Below are 18,151 nucleotides of genomic sequence, written 5' to 3'. Positions count from 1 at the left end.
TGAACATTTATTGAAATGAAACCATATGAGAAGTTTAGAGGAGAAAGTCACTATTTGGTGGAGCTGTTAACAACTCATAGACATCTGAAATGTGACCCTGACTAGAAAGTGCTTTTTGTAAAGTGTCAAAAGCCCAAATGGTTGGAAACCACTGGTTTCATTTTTAACAATGTGTTGTATTTTAAAAGCTTGTTATATTATCCATTGTGTCAAATCTTCATCTGAAAAGTAACTAAAGCTGTCAAATAAATGTAGTGGAGTAGAAAGTACAATATTTCCCTCTGAAATGTAGTGGAATGGAAGTATCATTTAGCATAAAATGGAAATACTCAAGTACAAGTTTTAGGTACTTGTACTTTGCTTAAGTACAGTACTTGAGTAAATGTACTTAGTTACTTTCCAGCACTGCTGGCTGAACTCCTGTAAAGATTACAGGCACTGCAGTATTTTGGTGTTGCAGTACCACCATGTGTAATGATTCAGTATTGCAGCTACGTTCCAGACATTATTTCTTTATACCTTTCAGCAAAGAATGCAGCAATCAGCCTGCAGGTCAAGTGTCATTCATATTAGTGCTCAGTTTCGGGTCACCTTTGTTTTTTTTGATGAATTCTGTAATTATTGCTATTATTGCTATTATTAACACATGCCTCCTGACATCCACAGCCTATCTCACCTGTTTCCTATGTAACACAAGTTGTCAGATATTAAGAGAGATATAATTCTGGCCTGGGGGTGGTAAATAAAGCTTATTTGTTCTCCTGTTCTCTCTGTATTTTCAGTGTATTTCTTTTCACTATTCAGGTGTTCTGAATGTACACCAGCTGCTAGATGCACCCAGGACTAAACTTTCTCTCCACAGCTTGTTCAATCTCAGCTCTCGGTGTAATCATTTGCATTATTACACTAATTTTATTAATGAGTCTGCTGTCTTATGAGTTTGTCATCTTGTATTATTGCAGAAGAGATTACAGCCCTGGAAGATGTTCCTTTTCATATGGACTGTCAGTGTTTCAACCAGCATCATTGTTTCATCATTGCAAAGCTTGTTTCATTTTTTTTAAAGCAAAACTGTTGTTAGTTGTTTTTTCTGTGGTGCTTTCAGGAGTTGTAGTACCTTGTGGCTTTTGAGTTTTGACACTCGGCTGAGGACCAGCAGTCTTTTTATTTGATGAAGCGACCAAATTCTTATGTTCCTTTTTAACTTTAGGTAGTTAAAGGTAAATTTAACTTTTGACTGTTCTGAAAAGATGCAATCCTGAATGCCCTATTTTTGATTTTATCACACTAGCATGTGAATGCACCACAGAAATGACTCTCTTGTACACACTTTTAGTTCAGTCTTTCTTCAGCTGTATAGTGTCATTGAAAGAGAAAATTCATCACGTATAGACACTTTATCTTTATTTTCAGCATCTTTTAACAGAGCATTAAAATATTCCCATCATTACTTCCTACAGTTCAGCGCTGTTTGATTTCAAAACAAAGATTTAACATTGGTAACTGTTATTCAATAATTCATTCTTTATCATACAAAATAAACACATTAGATTTATTATCCACCTCATTTCATATGTACAGTCTTCATACAGACATACTGTTGAGACTTCTTACAGCCACAGCCTCTGACCCCGCCCACAACAAGTGAAAGCAAAACCAGACGTCACCTAAGCCACTCACAGTGATGACGTGTACATTTCTCCTGGTTTTAATCACATTCTGATTATGTTCATAAAGACTAACTTTGATCTCCATGTTGATACAGTATGATTCTAACATTTTCCATGTTTCTGGTCACCTGTGCAGGTACATCTCTGACGACATGTACACAAGAAGCCAGAATGAGCTTACATGCAGCAGGTCAGTGATCACATTTCTTTTGAACTGCGGCTGACTGATAATAAGTAGGAGAAGGTATGAGTATTAGAACCATTAGGGAATGAGGAAAAATCAGGGGAAAAAGTCCTAGCATTTCATAATTTAAGTTGTAAAATTATGAGATTGCACACTTCGCTCCTTATGTTTAGATAAGGATGGAAATATTGTTCTTTATTCAATAACTGTGTTTTTATCTGACTTTTTAATCAACCAAAGTCCAAATGTCACAGCTCTACAAAAGAGGCGAGACCACGGACGAGTCAAGTGGCCACGGTTAGTTCAGACATGTCTGTAACAGACAGGATAGAGATAAAGTTTAGAAGATTTTAGGGAAAACTGACTTAGGTGTATTTGTGAATTTTACGGATATGGACAAAACCAAGATACGATGTCAGTACCCACGCTGCTGCACTGGTGAATTTTTTTTCTGGAAGCGGTGTGCTAAAAATGAATGGTTTCAACTTCTGATTTCAAGTGCTGTAGTGAAGCCAATTTGTCTTTGAATATGGAAAATAAACTCCAGGAACATGCTTCATTTATGTCAGAAAGACAGATGTAAGAAATGCTGAAAAAAGATTGTATTAAGTTACAGAAGCAAGTGGAACAGAGGAGTAGATAGGGAGTGACATCAAGGCTTCTGCTCTCTTTTCATACAATTAGAATAACTAACATAAGTTTAGTCTCTAAATGGTACAACATTTTCTTGTAATATGACTGTTTTCTCAAAATATCGTGACATAATTTTCCTTGTCCTTTATTTTATCTCTCAACTTTGGCCTCAATACTTAAAACCAAACAACATGGTCCCCCTATGTTTTTTATTGCTTTTGAGTCAGTTTATTTTTCTTAGTCAAGTATAAATTCCAAAGGCAGTTGGTCAAATAACCCAAACCTCCTACTGTCTATACATTTCTAATGTACATATAATGATTTTTATCAATTGAATTTCTGATATTAGCCTGGTAAAAACAATTTGTCTGAACGCTGTCTGTCTGGACTAACCAGATTGTGTTGTGCTGATGTTTCACTTAGTGACTTTCTTTAGTGAGAGAGCTCAAAATCAACTATTTAGACTTATAGAAGACTTTAGATTTAATCTTTCTGGATACAAGGAATCATGTGAAATTCATGTGCAATGGTGTTTACATGATGTGTCCTGTTCCTCTGCCATGTGGCATACTCATGTTTCAGGAACCAGGATACTAGTGTGCATGTGAACATACACAAGTCCATGATGATTTGTCCGTCATGTTGGTTTGTGACCCCGTCAGGTCGTCTCCTGTCCTTCCTGTGTGTCCAAACTGACAGAGAGAGAGAGACTCAGTCCATCGTCTGCTGGCATCCAGGATAGTTTCCAGAGTTTTTTGGTCGCAGTGGTTCACACAGTGGAAGGCTTCATTAGCGCCTGCTCCCCAAACAGCTGCTTGAAGTAAACCACGTGCTCCTCACAGTGCTCTCCTGGTGACACACACACAGAAACATGGAAAGTTCTGGTTAACAAATACACTAAAAGTTAGTCACAATCAATCAGGAGTTCAAAAGTTAGTGTGTGTAAGTGTGGAAAAATCCCAGATGTAAAGGATCAGTCGACCTGAACACATTTTCCTACTTATATCTACTGATATCTATCCATTCAAATAGTTTCTATTTCATCTGTCCCAGTACAATTTAAAATATTAACAACATCTCTGTCTAGAAACATGTCCTGATTCTATCCTGTCAATTATTTTCTCAGTTAATTGATTAGTCGTTGGGTTTTTAAAATGTGAAAAATGACGATCACTGTTTTCCAAAACCCAAGATGACATGTTTTGTCTTGACCAGCAGTCTGCAACCCAAATATATTCATCTTTATATGATAAATATATTCAATTTATTATCATAGAACACTAAAGAAACCAGAAAATATTCACATTTAAGAAGCTGCACCCTGAGAGTTTTAAACTGTCTGCATTTTTACAAACTTAGTCAGAATTTTAAGATGCAAAGTCACAATTTTGAGAAACTTTTTGTAATTATGAGGTAAGTCAGAATTTAAAAAAAAACTATATATATTAATAATTTAAAAAAAAAAACACTTGGCTTGCAGAGTTTTCTTTTCCCAACTGGCAGAAATGGATACCACAGAGAGTAACTGTGCTGGAATGTAACTAAGTACATTTACTCAAATACTTTTTGAGTTAAGTACAACTTAGAGGTTCTTGTACTATATTTATTTTGGAGCTTTAGTTTTTTAGATTTAGCTTTTCAGATGAAAACTAAAAAAATATGATGCATTGTTATAGATTGAACTAGTCCACAATTTATTAAGCTGTTAAAATGAACTCCACCTTGCCTGCGTTAAATTACACATACATTTGAATGCAGGAGTTATAATGGAGTATTCTTATACTGTGCTATTGCTGCTTTTGTTTAAGTAAAAGATCTCAACACTGCCTCCACCACTGGATAACTGATAAAATATTTTTTTGCAATTAGGGCGAACTGAGGTTTTACAAAAACCACCTTCTCCAAAAGGGTCTCATACGGTGATTTCAACTTTTTTATTTTGTCATATAATTTATATAAAAAGATGATAAATGATAAGATTGATAACAGATAACAGAGTGCCTGCAAGTTTTATTAATTTAAGACATTTTTAATACCAATCAATGAAAAAAGACCTATTTCCTAATTGCTAAAGTTATCTGTTTACATATGAGAAGACAGCCTACATTGCCGGTTTCATTTCTTGCCAAAAGGAACAGCGAAGCAAGACAAGACAACTTCACTTTGGTTAACATAACTGTTAACTGTGTGTGTGTGTGTGTGTTCTCACCGGGGTTGAAGCCGGGACTTCCTCTCAGTCGTTGGTTCCTCTGCTGAAAGGACCTGAACACCGTATAGAATAACATCTGGTCTCCAGTCTGCCGTGCCGCGTCCAGAAACTTCCTGGCCGATACATTGTCATGTCCACCTGCCCCGAGTGAAACCATGTCAGGGTTACTTCACCTCAAAGGATAAGCTCAGATTTTTCTAAGTCTATCTTAAAGACGCAGTGAAATATAATATACATTTTTCCAGTTCTAATCCTGTGTCCCAGGGTTAATTGTTCATTTGTCTCTTGTTATATGCCAAATATATGTCAGTATGTTGTGAGTATGTGTTTTTACATCAAAATCCCTGTCTTTTCTCTTCCTGGTTTCAAATGTTTGATGACTCATCTTGACCTGAGGGGTGTAAACAAAAATATGTCCAATGAAATGTGACTCTGGGCAACTAGCTAACCGCTCTCATCATATAAAAATACTTGTGGGTTGTAGTTGCTACAGAGCGGCATCATAAAAGGAAGTGTAGGATATATAATTAAGCAAAAACTTAGAAACTCTAATTCATTCATCTCTCCTTCATCCTCCTGATCTAACAACAGGTGAGGGAGGTGTGTGTGTGGACACCAACAGTCCTTTACAGCTCTGAATTCTCAACACCACGTGCACATTTTAGTGGTCCAATCAAATGCAATGGATTTAATTTAAATCCCTCTTGTAACTGTACACCGTTCACATATTCTGTTTCACTGGGGAATACATCAGAGTACAGAAGCTAAAGACGCTCTAACTTCCAGTTCACTGACTTTAATGTAATACTGACATGCAGACAAAATAGATTCCGCCTTCTCATCAATGTAGGCTCAAAAGTTGAGAGTAAAAGTTCATTTTTGACCCTAGAAACATTTCCTTTGGAAGATTATGTGATACAGTGGAATGCTCCAGAAGAGCTACTAAATGGGCCTTATGACAAAATTGTTTTCTCAGCTGCTGGTTCCAAAGTCAAGGATGACCTTTCAATCTGAACTTTAAAGCCAACATGCATGAGAAGAAAACAGGAAAATGAAAATGAACAATGCAGTGATATTGTTTTATAAATAAATAAAAATAAAATACTGTTAAAGAAATCACAAATAATCATATATAATAAGTTTTAATTGGAGTAAAAATGTTTAAATGTTTTATCCTGAGATTAGATCCTATCAACGTACCAACACTCCGGATGAATCTGAGCGCGCCCAGAACCTGCTGCTTGGACAACAACACCTCAACTATCTCGTCATTGGCCGTGGAAAGACGCTGAAATAAACAAACAAAAACTTTTAAATGACAGAAATGTTTCTTGCTGTGAAGAAATCTGTTTAAGCGTGTGTTTATGATACCTTCAACATGTCCAGTGACAGCTGGTGTGCAGGAGGGTATGTGCTCTCCAGTGACAGAAGTAAACAGGCCTGAAAACAAGAAAAATAAAGACTATTTTATAAATGGAATGAACTGGAATAAGAAAAACTGAAAACACAAACCAAATTGCCCCTGTGGGATAACGATCACAAGAAGACTAAATGAAAAATGATAAAATAACTAAACTAAATTTACAGATTTGGACTGCAAATGATGATCAGTGATAAACATGGGAATTTTGGTCTAATTGTAGGTGAATTACTGACTAGTTTCAGGCCCAGTGTAGACAAGTTTGGTACTAAATTGTACGTGCTAGACTATTTCTTGGTTACTTTTGTTACCTCTGGACAAAGCCAGGCTAGCTGTTTCCCTCTGTTTCCAGTCTTTATGCTAAGCAAAGCTAACCAGCTGCTGTAGCTTCATATTTATATCATATTAAGACATGGGTGGTATCAATCTTCTCGTCTAACTCTACGGCAGAAGGCAAATAAGTGTATCCAAAAATGTCCAACTCTAACTTAAAATATAAAATGCCAAAACTATTTGCGGGTTCTATGACAGTTAACTGAATATCTTTGGATTTTGGACTGTTGGTCTGACAAAACAAGCAGTCAAATGTGTCAGCTTGGACTTTGAGAAATAGTGATGGTCATTTATCACCATTTTCTGATATTTTAGAGACAAAACAATTAATTGACTAACTGATAAAATTATCATTACCTATAGTCCTACTTGGTACTAATTTAGCATTGAGTTAAGAACTGAGTTGAGCCATGTTTAGGACTAGTTTCAGATGAGTTTAGGAGTAGTTTTAACTCACCAGTGGTTTGGAGTCACTGAGGACGTGGTACTGCAGGAACTGATGCAGCATGTAGAACAGGTTGTGCTGCACCAATGTCTTTATCACCAACTCATAGAGGTAATGCTGAGAGACACAAACAGTAGAAATATTATTTAAAAAAACACCCTCAGAGTCAAATGTGGAGCAGATAAAAGTTTAAGGTGTATGCTGAGGGTTACCCTTGAGTCATTAAGATCTAAAGGGAGCAGGAATGTGATCAGGAAGTTCATATGTTCAGTTCAGCTAAGTTCAGCTACAGTTTGCTTTACAGTTTACATTAGAGATGAGCAATCAGAAAAGATTTTTAAAGCATAGAAGGTGAGGCATCACTCTGCTTGGTTTTACCTGGACAGTGATCTGGAACTGGTTCAGAGAGCGGATGTACTCCATCAGCACTGCAATGATGAACTTATGGGAGACACCCTGCAGAAGATTAACACACAAACAGAGCAGTCATTTCATTTTTAATATTTGTTACATATCTCAAGTTGAATTTGATAAATAAGTAATTGTTTCCTGTCACAAGAGGACATTTTGATGATTTTTTTTGTTTTTAAAGATTATTTTTCATCCAAGAGACATCGCTATGTACACAGGAGTCAAAACCTGAACCTGTGGGGAAAAACTAATACATTTTTCACCTTCAAGAAAAATGCAGAAACTTTCCTGGTTAAAAATATCATGTGTGTACTGAATTGTTAACTCTGCGATGTCTTTCAGTCCTGACTGGATTGTTTCATCCAGCAAGTATATATCTAAAGTTTTCAATATAATGAAGGACAGCAGTAAATTAGTCCATACTGTAAACTTGCAAACACCATCATGAACCCAAAATACTAGGTGACTTAATATTTAACAACTTTAGATTGCTCCTAGGAATGCATATATCTATATATGCATATATCACTCTAACAACTTTTCAGTCAGTCTGCACTTTCAAATACACCTCCAGATTTAATTAAGACACACTAAACACAAATCTTTTTAACAAGCAACCTTTAACTTCTTCGTAGTGTTAACCGGAGATAAAGAAAACGGCTTTAAAGTAATAAAACAGATAACAGGATGTGTTTGTTTTTACCTTCTTCTCTGTGAAAGAAGACAGGACGTGTGTGTACATGTCCGATTGGTCGATGACAGCCTGAGTTCTGACCGGACGCTTCTGGGCTGCACTGCCTCGACCTGGACCAGACTCCATTGCCTACAAACATAACCACAAACATCTGAAATGAACATACATCAAAACACACATATAAGTGAGGAGAAGTGAAAGTGCAGAGCCTTGTTCAGAAGCATTTAACAGAACAAGTAAAATGTTTTTGTTTGTTTATTAATTAACCAACCGCTCCTCTGTTAGAGATGACATCACTCACCACAGTGTACGTCTGTTCCGCCTCCAGGTATTCTTTATACACCTGGTTGAGTTTGTCAAAGACAGTCGCCACAACTGGAAGACTGCCCTTCTCTCCGCCCTCCAGAACTGACAGAAACACAAGTTTAGCTTTAGCTTGATGGCAACACTTTGTTATTTTAATGTAGGTGTACCACATTTGGTTTTGTTTCTCTAACTGGTGGAAAATGCCTCTGGGAACACTCAATCACTGTATTTTTAGACATAGCAATGTCTGTCAGTCCACTACTTTAGCCCAGACTGAAATATCTCGCCAACTATTTGATGATTGTCATGGTCAAAATGTAATTTTATCCAATACTGTGGTTTATGACCGAATACCTGCAAAACAAAGGACATTCCCATTAGCCTCAGTGGTACTTTGTGTTTATCGACATGTTAGCATGCTGATGTTAACATTTAGCTCAGGTACAGCCTCATAGAACTGCTAGCATGGCTGTAGAGTCTTAGTGTTGTTTTTTTAACAAATTGGTTTTGATTTTTTGTCTTGCACTTGTACACAGTGGTGTAAAAAACTTTATAAGATATTTTTGTCATGAAACCCCTTCTGATTGCAGAGCACCTTAAAAACTTACAAGCCACAAAGCGTGTTGCATTACTGTGACAATGTCTTAAACTGCATACTAAACATTTTTAATATGGTGATTTTAATATTTCTTGCATATTTTGTTCTGCATATTTGAAAATGTAATATAAAACAAAAAAATGTAAATATTACCACAATTTAATTAGGTGAAATGATATTGAAAATGCACAATACATTTTGAATGACATAAAAGATTTTGTGGCACCCTGCCACTGCTGCAGCTGTGTTATTCTCAAGCTGGTTTATATATCAATTCTACATTTACAAAGCTTATACATTTTCAGTTTTCCTTGACATTGTCAGAAAGGTGATAATTCAACTTTATGTTTATTATTGAGGTCGTAGTGGGGGATGGTGGTGTACTGGGGTGCATTATATTGAATGGTGTTCCTAATATTTATTTTTCTAATTTATATTATTTATTTATTTTTCAAATAAAAAATATGACTAATCTGAGGGGCCTAACACACACAGACAGGCAGACATACGTACTCTGTGAGCAGACAGACAGGATGACCATCTTGCAGTCTCTTCGCCTTAACAGGAAGTCCATCAGTTTGCCTTTGTCCTGCAGCAGGTTGACGGCTGGAGGCAACTTCACCTGCAGGTACCACAGGTAACCTGAGACAGACCGACAGACAGATGGACTGATAATCAATATACCTTTATTCATACTGCTTTAGTTTTTACTTTTTGGACACCAGCCAGGCAGTTTCACTTCCTTCACACACTCCTCTACAACAATTACCTTTAGATTTTATTTAGACTATTAGTCCGAAAAAACAAGCGATGGGAAATTATGAGCATGTTTCATATTTTATAGAGAAAGTAATTAACTGAATAATTGAGAAAATAATTAGCAGATAAATAATAATGAAAAAAATTGTTAGTTGCAGCCCTTTTTGTGTTTTCATACCTTCACTGGCGCTGATGATGATGTCAGGCTGGAAGACGCTCCAAGAGGAAGAGTCTGGAGTGATGGTCAAGGTCAGCGTGAGAAAATTAAAAAAACTGCATCATGAATGATTTTAATTAACAATTAACTTGACACAGTAAATGTCACAAAACACTTCTTTTTAGACGTAAAGGATACAGAGCTGACATGGCACTGGAGGCTGAGAGGGAACGACTGCTGGACCTGAAGAGAGGAAACAAAAAAATTCACGCTAACACTCAGGAGAGAGATGTGAAAAGCTGCAGACACTGGAAGCTATGAAGATGTATGTGTGTGTACCTGACAGTGGTATCCTGTAGGGGTGTATGGAGCGGGCAGGTAAGACAGGCTGGTGTGTGACGGCACAGTCTGGCTCCTTCAGCTTGATGTCAAAGATCAGAGACGTCTGACACACACACACACACACACACACAGTATAAATAACATCCTCACACAGACACAGTGTTTACCTACATTAATTAAATACAGATCACCTTCAACACACACACACACAAACCTGGGAGCTCTGGTGATGAACCACCACCAGGTTGTCCACAATGTTGAGAGCAAACTTCCCCGTGGTGTTCAGCTTCAACACATGACTCTTCTTACACGCACCCTCCCTGAACACACAACACACACAAAAGGAAAAAATACCAAATTAACGGCAGTGTTGGAGAGTTCTTCCATTTCAAAAAAATAAAATAAAACATGCTGAGATGCTGTTTAATTTGAAAATTTCTTCTGGACTATTGTGCTGTTTCATTTTCTCTTTTTTAACTGAGCTGTTCCACAGTCTTAACTCAGAGCTCAAATTTCCTTTAGTGCCCTCTTATGTAACCCATGTCAAGAGCTGTGAATAATAAACAAATTAAGGTTTAAAAGTGATGTCTTGGTTTGAGACTGAGGGGCTGAGGTTCTGGTTTTGTTCTTGGAAAGAGACGCGTCACAGTGAAGTTTAATACCACAACTTGTCCTGGAGTTTACTGTGAAATTAAACAGTTAAACACGACCAGCATACAGAATAATTTTATATTTCTGAGAGAAATTATTTATTATTTTGACTTTTATCATAGCAACATTTGAAATTTTGCCAAATATCAAAGTGTTTAATTAAGCTAAAGTTCTATAAAATAAAGCCACAATATAGACACTTGAGCGTGTGTTTTGTGGCTATCACAATAAGATTTTTTGAGTTTTAGACCTGGGGAGGGAGGACGTTTTCGCCGAGCCTTAGTTTCTGATGCACCTTAAAAAAGGTCAGTTTGAGGGTTCATTAACTGGTAAGAACTGGTTTTAAGCGACCATAAATCAAGCTTTAGGGTTAGGCATTTAGTCGTGATGGTTATGGTTAGGGTGAGGGCCTAGAATGCATTACATTGATGAATGTTCTCACTAAGATACTGTAGCTATACAAACGTGTGTGTGTGTGTGTGTACCTTGGTAAGTGGTACAGCACCACCTCTGCACTGGGACTGTTGGCTGTTCTCGAGTGATGCTTCAGATACATCACATACAGCTGACCGTAACTACAAACACAGAGAGAGACATTTAGACCATTTAGTGATATTCAGTCAACATTCAGGCTATCAGAGCAAAGACAAATTACATTTAGTTTGTGCCACGAAACAATAACTGCCACAGAAACCAACTTACATGGTTGCCATAGCGATATCTCTCTCCGACAGGCTGAGTTTGGCAGGTTTAGGGACGACTGGCAACTCGATCTCAAACTTAGACATCTTGGACATGCTCCCGTTCTGAAACAACAAATAAAAATGAAATGATAAATATGCAGCAAAATTAAACTATAAATATTAAAATTATAAATTAAAAAAATATATTTTTTATTTTAAAAAAAACAGGATCAAAGGGGAAACATGTGATTCTAACTGCAGCTTGTGGATAGATCTGTGTTTAGTTCTACTTCAAATATCAATTGCTGATGTTTAAAGTCAAATTTGAAAGTCAGATTTTTTGTTTTGGTTGGATAAAAACCAGGTGTTGTCTATCTGACTTTGCAGATTATAACATAAAAACCTAATCTTAGGTGTGTTTGTGTCCAATACCAAACTAGAATAGAAATAAAAAAAAACATTGTGCTCAACCAAAAACAAAGAGCAGGGACTGAGGTGTGAGTAACCAAAGTCAAAGTTCAAAGCACAAAAAAGGATTTACAGACCCAAATCAGATCTTTTATCTAGTTGTCTTCATCAAACTTAAGCAACGGAGGGGAAAAACGCACACAGAGAAAACAAAATAATAAACCAAATAACAGGAACAATATCTGAGTTGGGTGTGCAAACCCTTTTTTTCTGTGCTTTGTGATATCAAACCATGAAGCATCCATACACTTAAACATAGAAAAATCAAAATATTACATTGTGTGTCTTCTCACCCTGAAGGCGAAGGGCTGCAGAATGTTTCCCTGCACGGTGGTGGACAGCAGGATGACAGCGGTCTCTGGACAGTACTGGTACCAGTTCACATTAATGCTCTGACTCTTCAACAGCTTCAGACTACGCTTGTCAGGAAACACCTAACCACATACATACACACACACACAACACAAGAGTAACAGGGATATTTACAGTCGCCTGGCGCAAATTACCATCAGGGGTGTCACTGCAAATTCAGTTTAGTTTTTGAATTCACTAAGACTTCAGACATTAAAGAGCTGCAGTTCATCTGATGCGGGGTTGTTTTAAAGCATGTTTGAATACTGGTTCAAGAAAAGACACTTTTGGGTCCACCCCCACTGCAGCTTAAGGCTGTGTGATAGCTTCACACAGCCACTGGGCCGAGCGCTGTTTCGTCAGGGACTTCCCCTGAGAATCCTCCCTGTAATACACAAATAGCTGCTGTGTCTATCTGAGGCCTGCTGTGCATGCCACATAATGTGACAACATTTGCACTGGACAGAGGCAGTGTGATATCTCCTCTCCCTCATTCCTGTGAGGAGGAGGGAAAAAACCTTCCAGAGAATCCTGATCTAAAAGATCTGGTTGTGATTTTAGGGCAAGAATGTGGGATTCGGCTGCAGAGTGGCTGCGCTTCTGTCTTCTCTAATGATGAGAAAAGACAGGGAGACTGAGAGCGCACATAAACCACTTACTCTTTTTGCTGAAGTCAAGGCTAAGAGAAGTGCTGTTTTTAAAGAGAGTAACTTGAGAGAGATTGGCGTTAGTGGCATGAAAGGGGGTCCACCTAGAGCGCATAACACCAGGGGTAAATCCCACTGCGGTGCCAAGGAGCACATGACAGGCTGCTGTCTTCTGATTCCTGTTAGATAACACTTAACCAGCGGATGTGCGATCTCTCTCCATAGCCTTCATGACAGGACAAAATGGCTGCAGCATATGTTTTAACCCTAGATAGAGCCAGATTTTTAACCAGTGACTGCCAATCAGAGTCATGGGTATACAATTTAGGACGAGGGGAGAACATTTCTCTTCGTTTGATAACATTAAAAATAAAGTGAGGCTTTGTTGTGGCTTCCAAACTGATTTTAAAAAAGATGAGAGAAAAAGAGAGAGCGAGAGAGAGAGCAGCGGTGGTCAAGCAAGGAGAAGGAGCGGCAGTAGAGACAACAAAGCAGTGAATGAGAGAAATAAAACGTTATTTTTTGAGCGGTTAAGTTCTAAAGTACAAAGAAATAACCATCAAACACTCAACAGTTGATTTTCTGTGGAAACAGACGCTCTCCTTTTCATTCATCCATTACAGTTCAGCTCCATATCTGTAATGGACAGGTTGATGACACGCACACAAACAAACGCCGTTATGTTTCTTTCTCTCACTGTTCTATCTTAACGAGTAGATATCTACAGATCTCTCTAGCATTGTCTCAGTTCTTGACACAAGAGTTTATTATCAAGGTCATCCATACTCACTAAAATGTTGTAATAAATTCTCTTCTCTTCTCCCTATGTATTCCTTACTCTCTGGCTTTACACGAAATATGGAGAAACTTATCTTTGTACACCATTCATTTACTGATCCAATATGTGCCTAATTTTATATTTTGCATATTTGTGTAATATATCAACATTACATATTCAAAACTAAAGGAAAACAACCAAATCTAATGGGAACTTAACTGTTGTACGTATTATGCATACAATACAACATTTTTGGCTGCCAGGCCAGTGAAAATATACAAAGGGCCAGTAAAACTCTACTGGCCAAGTGAACCAGTGGCAAAAAATGTTACATTGAACACTGTCTTGGGTCTGATAAAGTTGATCCACCTTTACCATATATCAATCAAGGGAGCTTGGGGCATTAGCCACTCAGGAGTCATAAGGGTTCTATCTTCAGAGTTGATCTCTCGAGGGATACTGCATATGTATAGAACATTGAATCTAAAAGGGATAGTGGTTCTGAATACATCCTCTAAAGTCTGGTGGATATTCTTCCAAGCAGCCAGCACAGGGCAATACCAAAATGATAGTGATTCGCATTTACCTGGTAGTATTCTATTCCCTGGTCAGTGATGAAGACGATCTCGTTCCAGTTTGTCCAACAGAAACCCAAAACATTTGCGTTCTTCATCTGCAGAACAAGACAATAAACACAAACACAGACAAAAGTTTTCACAGAGCTGCTATGTATTCACTTTCATTCATATCCTTTATCAGTTGTTACTAAATGAAGTTCTCCTGATCTAAATCTTTAAAATCAATTGGAAAAACAGGAGGAAATCATTTTTAAAATATGGAGAAAGAGATCATGAAACAAACCTTGCATTCCTGTGTGAACTCTGTATGTGGATAGTCGGGTATAAAGTTGATGAAATCCTGTAAACAGCAAACAAGAAATTGTTAAATAACTTGTCACTTCAGGTTTCTTTTTATTTACAGTAAATTCACCTGATGCTACATTTTCATCTGCTGAAGATTTGTCCTTAAAAATAATTGACTACTGTTATTACTCTGCACAGTTTTAGTAAAACCTCTAATCTGACAGCGTTACTCTCTTGTTCTCTGCAGCAGAGCTCACCACAGATTTGGAAGTTCTCTGTACTGCCAAAATCTTGTTTCCAATGGAGAACTTGATGCACTTCACTTCTCCTTTGTCGTCCATCCTGTGGAAAAGACACCGACATTCACCGATCAGGCAGAGAAATAAAGTAAGTAATAAGTTAATGTTAATATAATATTTTAGTGATTTAAAAATCAGTTCTGAAGTTTTAGTTTTTCGGTCAGTGTGATTGTACCATCAGAGATTCTTGAACAAATTGATGTACCTGAAGGCAACCGAGCTCTTATCATCTGGACCTTTGACCACCACACCTGTGGCTCCACCTGAACGCACCGCAAACACCTGCAGCCAGGAAACAGGACGCAACATGCATGAGAAAACAAACTGTAGCATCTACACAGCAACAATGTTTAAAACTGCTTTGTCACAACTTGCACTTTGAATAAAAGCCTCTCTAAAAGTATGTTTGGTTGCTAAAGGTAAATGCATAAATAATAACATCCCATTAATATGACAGATAAAAATATAACACTCTGAAAGGAGCCATTCTGCATTAATGTCACTTTACTTTTGATACTTCTGCAGCTTGATGAAAGATTTTTACTTTTATATGTAATAGAGTAGATTAACATTGTTGTATTGCAATATGTACTTAAATAAATGGAAATATAAGATTTCTAGGGATGCAACTTACTTATTATACTGATTATTTTCATTATTGATAAATCTCCCAATTATTTTTTCAATTAATCGATTGGTTTGGTCTATGAAATGTCAAAGAAAAAGTGTAAAAAAGCCAATCACATCTTCGTAGAGCCCAAGGTAACGTCTTCAAATGTCTTTTTTTTTTTCAAAAACCCAAAAAGGTGTTAATTTATTATTATATATGACAAAATTAAGCAGCATATCATCTCATTTGGGAAGCTGGAACCTGAGAATGTGTAGCATTCATAACTAATTTTGCTTGAAAAGTAAATGAAACAGTTATTGGATTATCAAAATAGTTTCCAATTATTTTTCTGTTGATTGATTTATCAATTAATTTATTAGCTCTAAAGATGTCCCACTTCTACTGGAACACTCCGACAGAAAGTCACACCAGTATATTTTTGTTTCTTGTTGCTATATGCTTGATCAAAAAAGGAACATTCGAAGAACAAAAAAAGCAAACATTGACCATTTCCTCTCATCAAGTTGAGCTTAAATACCTTATCATTTAATCCATTTAACATCCTGCTGTCATTGTTTTTCTCTCGACTTTACTATCAAAAACCAACACATTGAAATGTTGTAAAACATTAAAAATATGAAGCAAGTAACAAAAAGTTGGTAACTGTAAAGGCAGGTCCTCAATCTTGTTCACTAAATTATCTCATCAAATATTGTTAATTTTTTTATCATTGTTTTACAGTTTTACATTTACTCAAGTACTGTACTTAGGTGCAATTTTGAGGTACTTGTACTTTACTTGAGTATTTCCATGTGATGCTACTTTCTACATTTCAGAGGGAAATATTGTACTTTCTACTCCACTACATTTATTTGACAGCTTTAGTTACTTTTCAGATGAAGATTTGACACAATGGATAATATAACAAGCTTTTAAAATACAACACATTGTTAAAGATGAAACCAGTGGTTTCCAACCTTTTTGTCTTTTGACGTCTTACAGAAAGCAGTGTGTAGTCGGGGTCACATTTCACATGTCTATGAGTTGTTAACAGCTCCACCAAATAGTGATTTTTCCCTCTAAACTTCTCACATGCTTTCATTTCAATAAATGTTCAAATGATCCAATATTTCAGCAAAAATCAAAGATTAGAGAAAAAGTCCAAAAACTGAAAACAGATTTGTGTATCAGAACTTTGTTTTTCCTTCTTTCCTCTCCCATTAATCATCTCACCACCCCTCAGATTTATCTGCTGACCCTTTGGAGGGGCCCGACCCCTAGGTTGGGAACCACTGGACTAAACTAGCTAACTGTATATAAAGTAGTGTAAACTAGCTCCACCTCCAGCAGCTACAACAGTAACATGCTGCTCTAACACTGATGCTTCACTATTAATAATCTAATGATGTCATATATAATAATATATCAGTCAGAGGGACCAAACCACTACTTTTACTGCAATACTTTAACTACATCAAGCTCATAATACTTATGTACTTTTACTACAGTGGGATTTTTCATGCAGGACTTTTACATGTAATGGAGTATTTTTACATTGCTGTACTGGTACTTTTACTACAGTAAAGGATCTGAGTACTTCTTCCACTAGTGTTATTTTATAATGTTTGTTAAAGATAATGTAATTTATCTTAAAGGTTATCGATTATTAATAAAGTGTCCCAGCAGCCAGTAAACAAACCAATTTAATTAAAAGTGCAGATTGTTGTTGACATGCTAGTTTCTAAATGTTCTTTTAACTATCAAACTGTCAGTCAGCTGACTTAGCTTAGTTAGCCACATAAATGCTAAGCAGCTAGCTCACCTGCTTGTTAGCCTCGTCGAAGAAGACGTTGTTGACGCTGGAGGCATGTTCAAACTGCACCGGGTTCTCACACAGCTCCAAATAATGTTCCTCACTCATCCTCACACTGAACGCCGGCAGTTTATCGCTGTTTGAGCCTCAGTTCAGTGTCCTTAAACTGTCACAACAGCAGACCCGGAAGAGAACAGGTCAATTGGCGATGAACAGGCTTCCGGCTCAGACCGTCAGAATAAAAGCAGAGAATATTCCTTTTGTTTTTTTAGCTTGACATGTAGAAAGTCTTGTAAAGTCAACAGAGCTGATCATTTACTTAAGTAAACGTAGCAATACTATACTATAAAAATACTCAGTTACAAGTAAATGTTCTTCATTCATAATTATACTTAGTAAAAGTTAAGCAAAATATACTTTAAAGTCCCACTCCACTCAAAATTGTTTTTCTTCTTGTTCCTTCAGTTGGATGTTTGAGCTTCTCTGTGCTGAGTGATGTATTTGTAGAGTTTGTTTTCATGTTCATCTGCTGAAAGTGGAAAGTTTCTCTCAGCGCAATAAAAATCAGATTCTAAAGGGTGAACTTATACACGATTTGTGACATCACAACTAGTTTGGAAGCCAATTGTAGTTCAATATTCAATCTATAGTGGAAAAGTAACAAACACCAAGGGTTGTAGTGAGGTGCTGATCACTGGAAGTAGACTTGAGAGTAGGAAAAACTCTTGCTCCATATGCATTTCTCTTATATTTAGATGACTCCTTTATTCTGAAAGACGCGAGCCGGAAACCCTCCTTGTTGTTGCTGCTGAAAGTCACGTGACAGC

General features: G+C 36.9%; 1 protein-coding gene across 1 annotated transcript; it reads right to left on the bottom strand.

Moving 5' to 3' along the window:
* Positions 1-2,576: 2,576 nt before the first annotated feature.
* Positions 2,577-17,543, bottom strand: rmc1 (regulator of MON1-CCZ1). Its single transcript, XM_042399588.1, has 21 exons — positions 17,334-17,543; positions 15,107-15,183; positions 14,860-14,944; positions 14,601-14,657; positions 14,326-14,412; positions 12,257-12,397; positions 11,515-11,618; positions 11,298-11,387; positions 10,376-10,481; positions 10,159-10,264; positions 10,018-10,062; positions 9,841-9,894; positions 9,417-9,545; positions 8,301-8,407; positions 8,009-8,128; positions 7,273-7,350; positions 6,907-7,011; positions 6,068-6,136; positions 5,897-5,984; positions 4,697-4,834; positions 2,577-3,336 (listed from the first exon to the last, which is right to left on the bottom strand). The coding sequence occupies exons 1-21, from the start codon at positions 17,430-17,432 to the stop codon at positions 3,257-3,259; spliced, it is 1,965 nt and encodes a 654-aa protein (XP_042255522.1). The 5' UTR covers positions 17,433-17,543; the 3' UTR covers positions 2,577-3,256.
* Positions 17,544-18,151: the final 608 nt, after the last annotated feature.

The sequence above is a fragment of the Thunnus maccoyii genome, chromosome 21 (genome assembly GCF_910596095.1).
Source record: "Thunnus maccoyii chromosome 21, fThuMac1.1, whole genome shotgun sequence".
NCBI lineage: Eukaryota > Metazoa > Chordata > Actinopteri > Scombriformes > Scombridae > Thunnus > Thunnus maccoyii.
Note: the sequence above shows the minus strand (reverse complement) of the source record. Positions and strands in the feature narration are given on the sequence as shown.

Excerpts from the sequence above, each read along its gene's own strand:
- rmc1 (XM_042399588.1), bottom strand. The coding sequence starts at position 17,432 with ATGAGTGAGGAACATTATTTGGAGCTGTGTGAGAACCCGGTGCAGTTT. Across the intron at positions 11,619-12,256 it reads TGCAGCCCTTCGCCTTCAGG|AACGGGAGCATGTCCAAGAT; the intron begins GTGAGAAGACAC and ends TTGTTGTTTCAG. Across the intron at positions 7,012-7,272 it reads AGTTCCAGATCACTGTCCAG|CATTACCTCTATGAGTTGGT; the intron begins GTAAAACCAAGC and ends TGTGTCTCTCAG.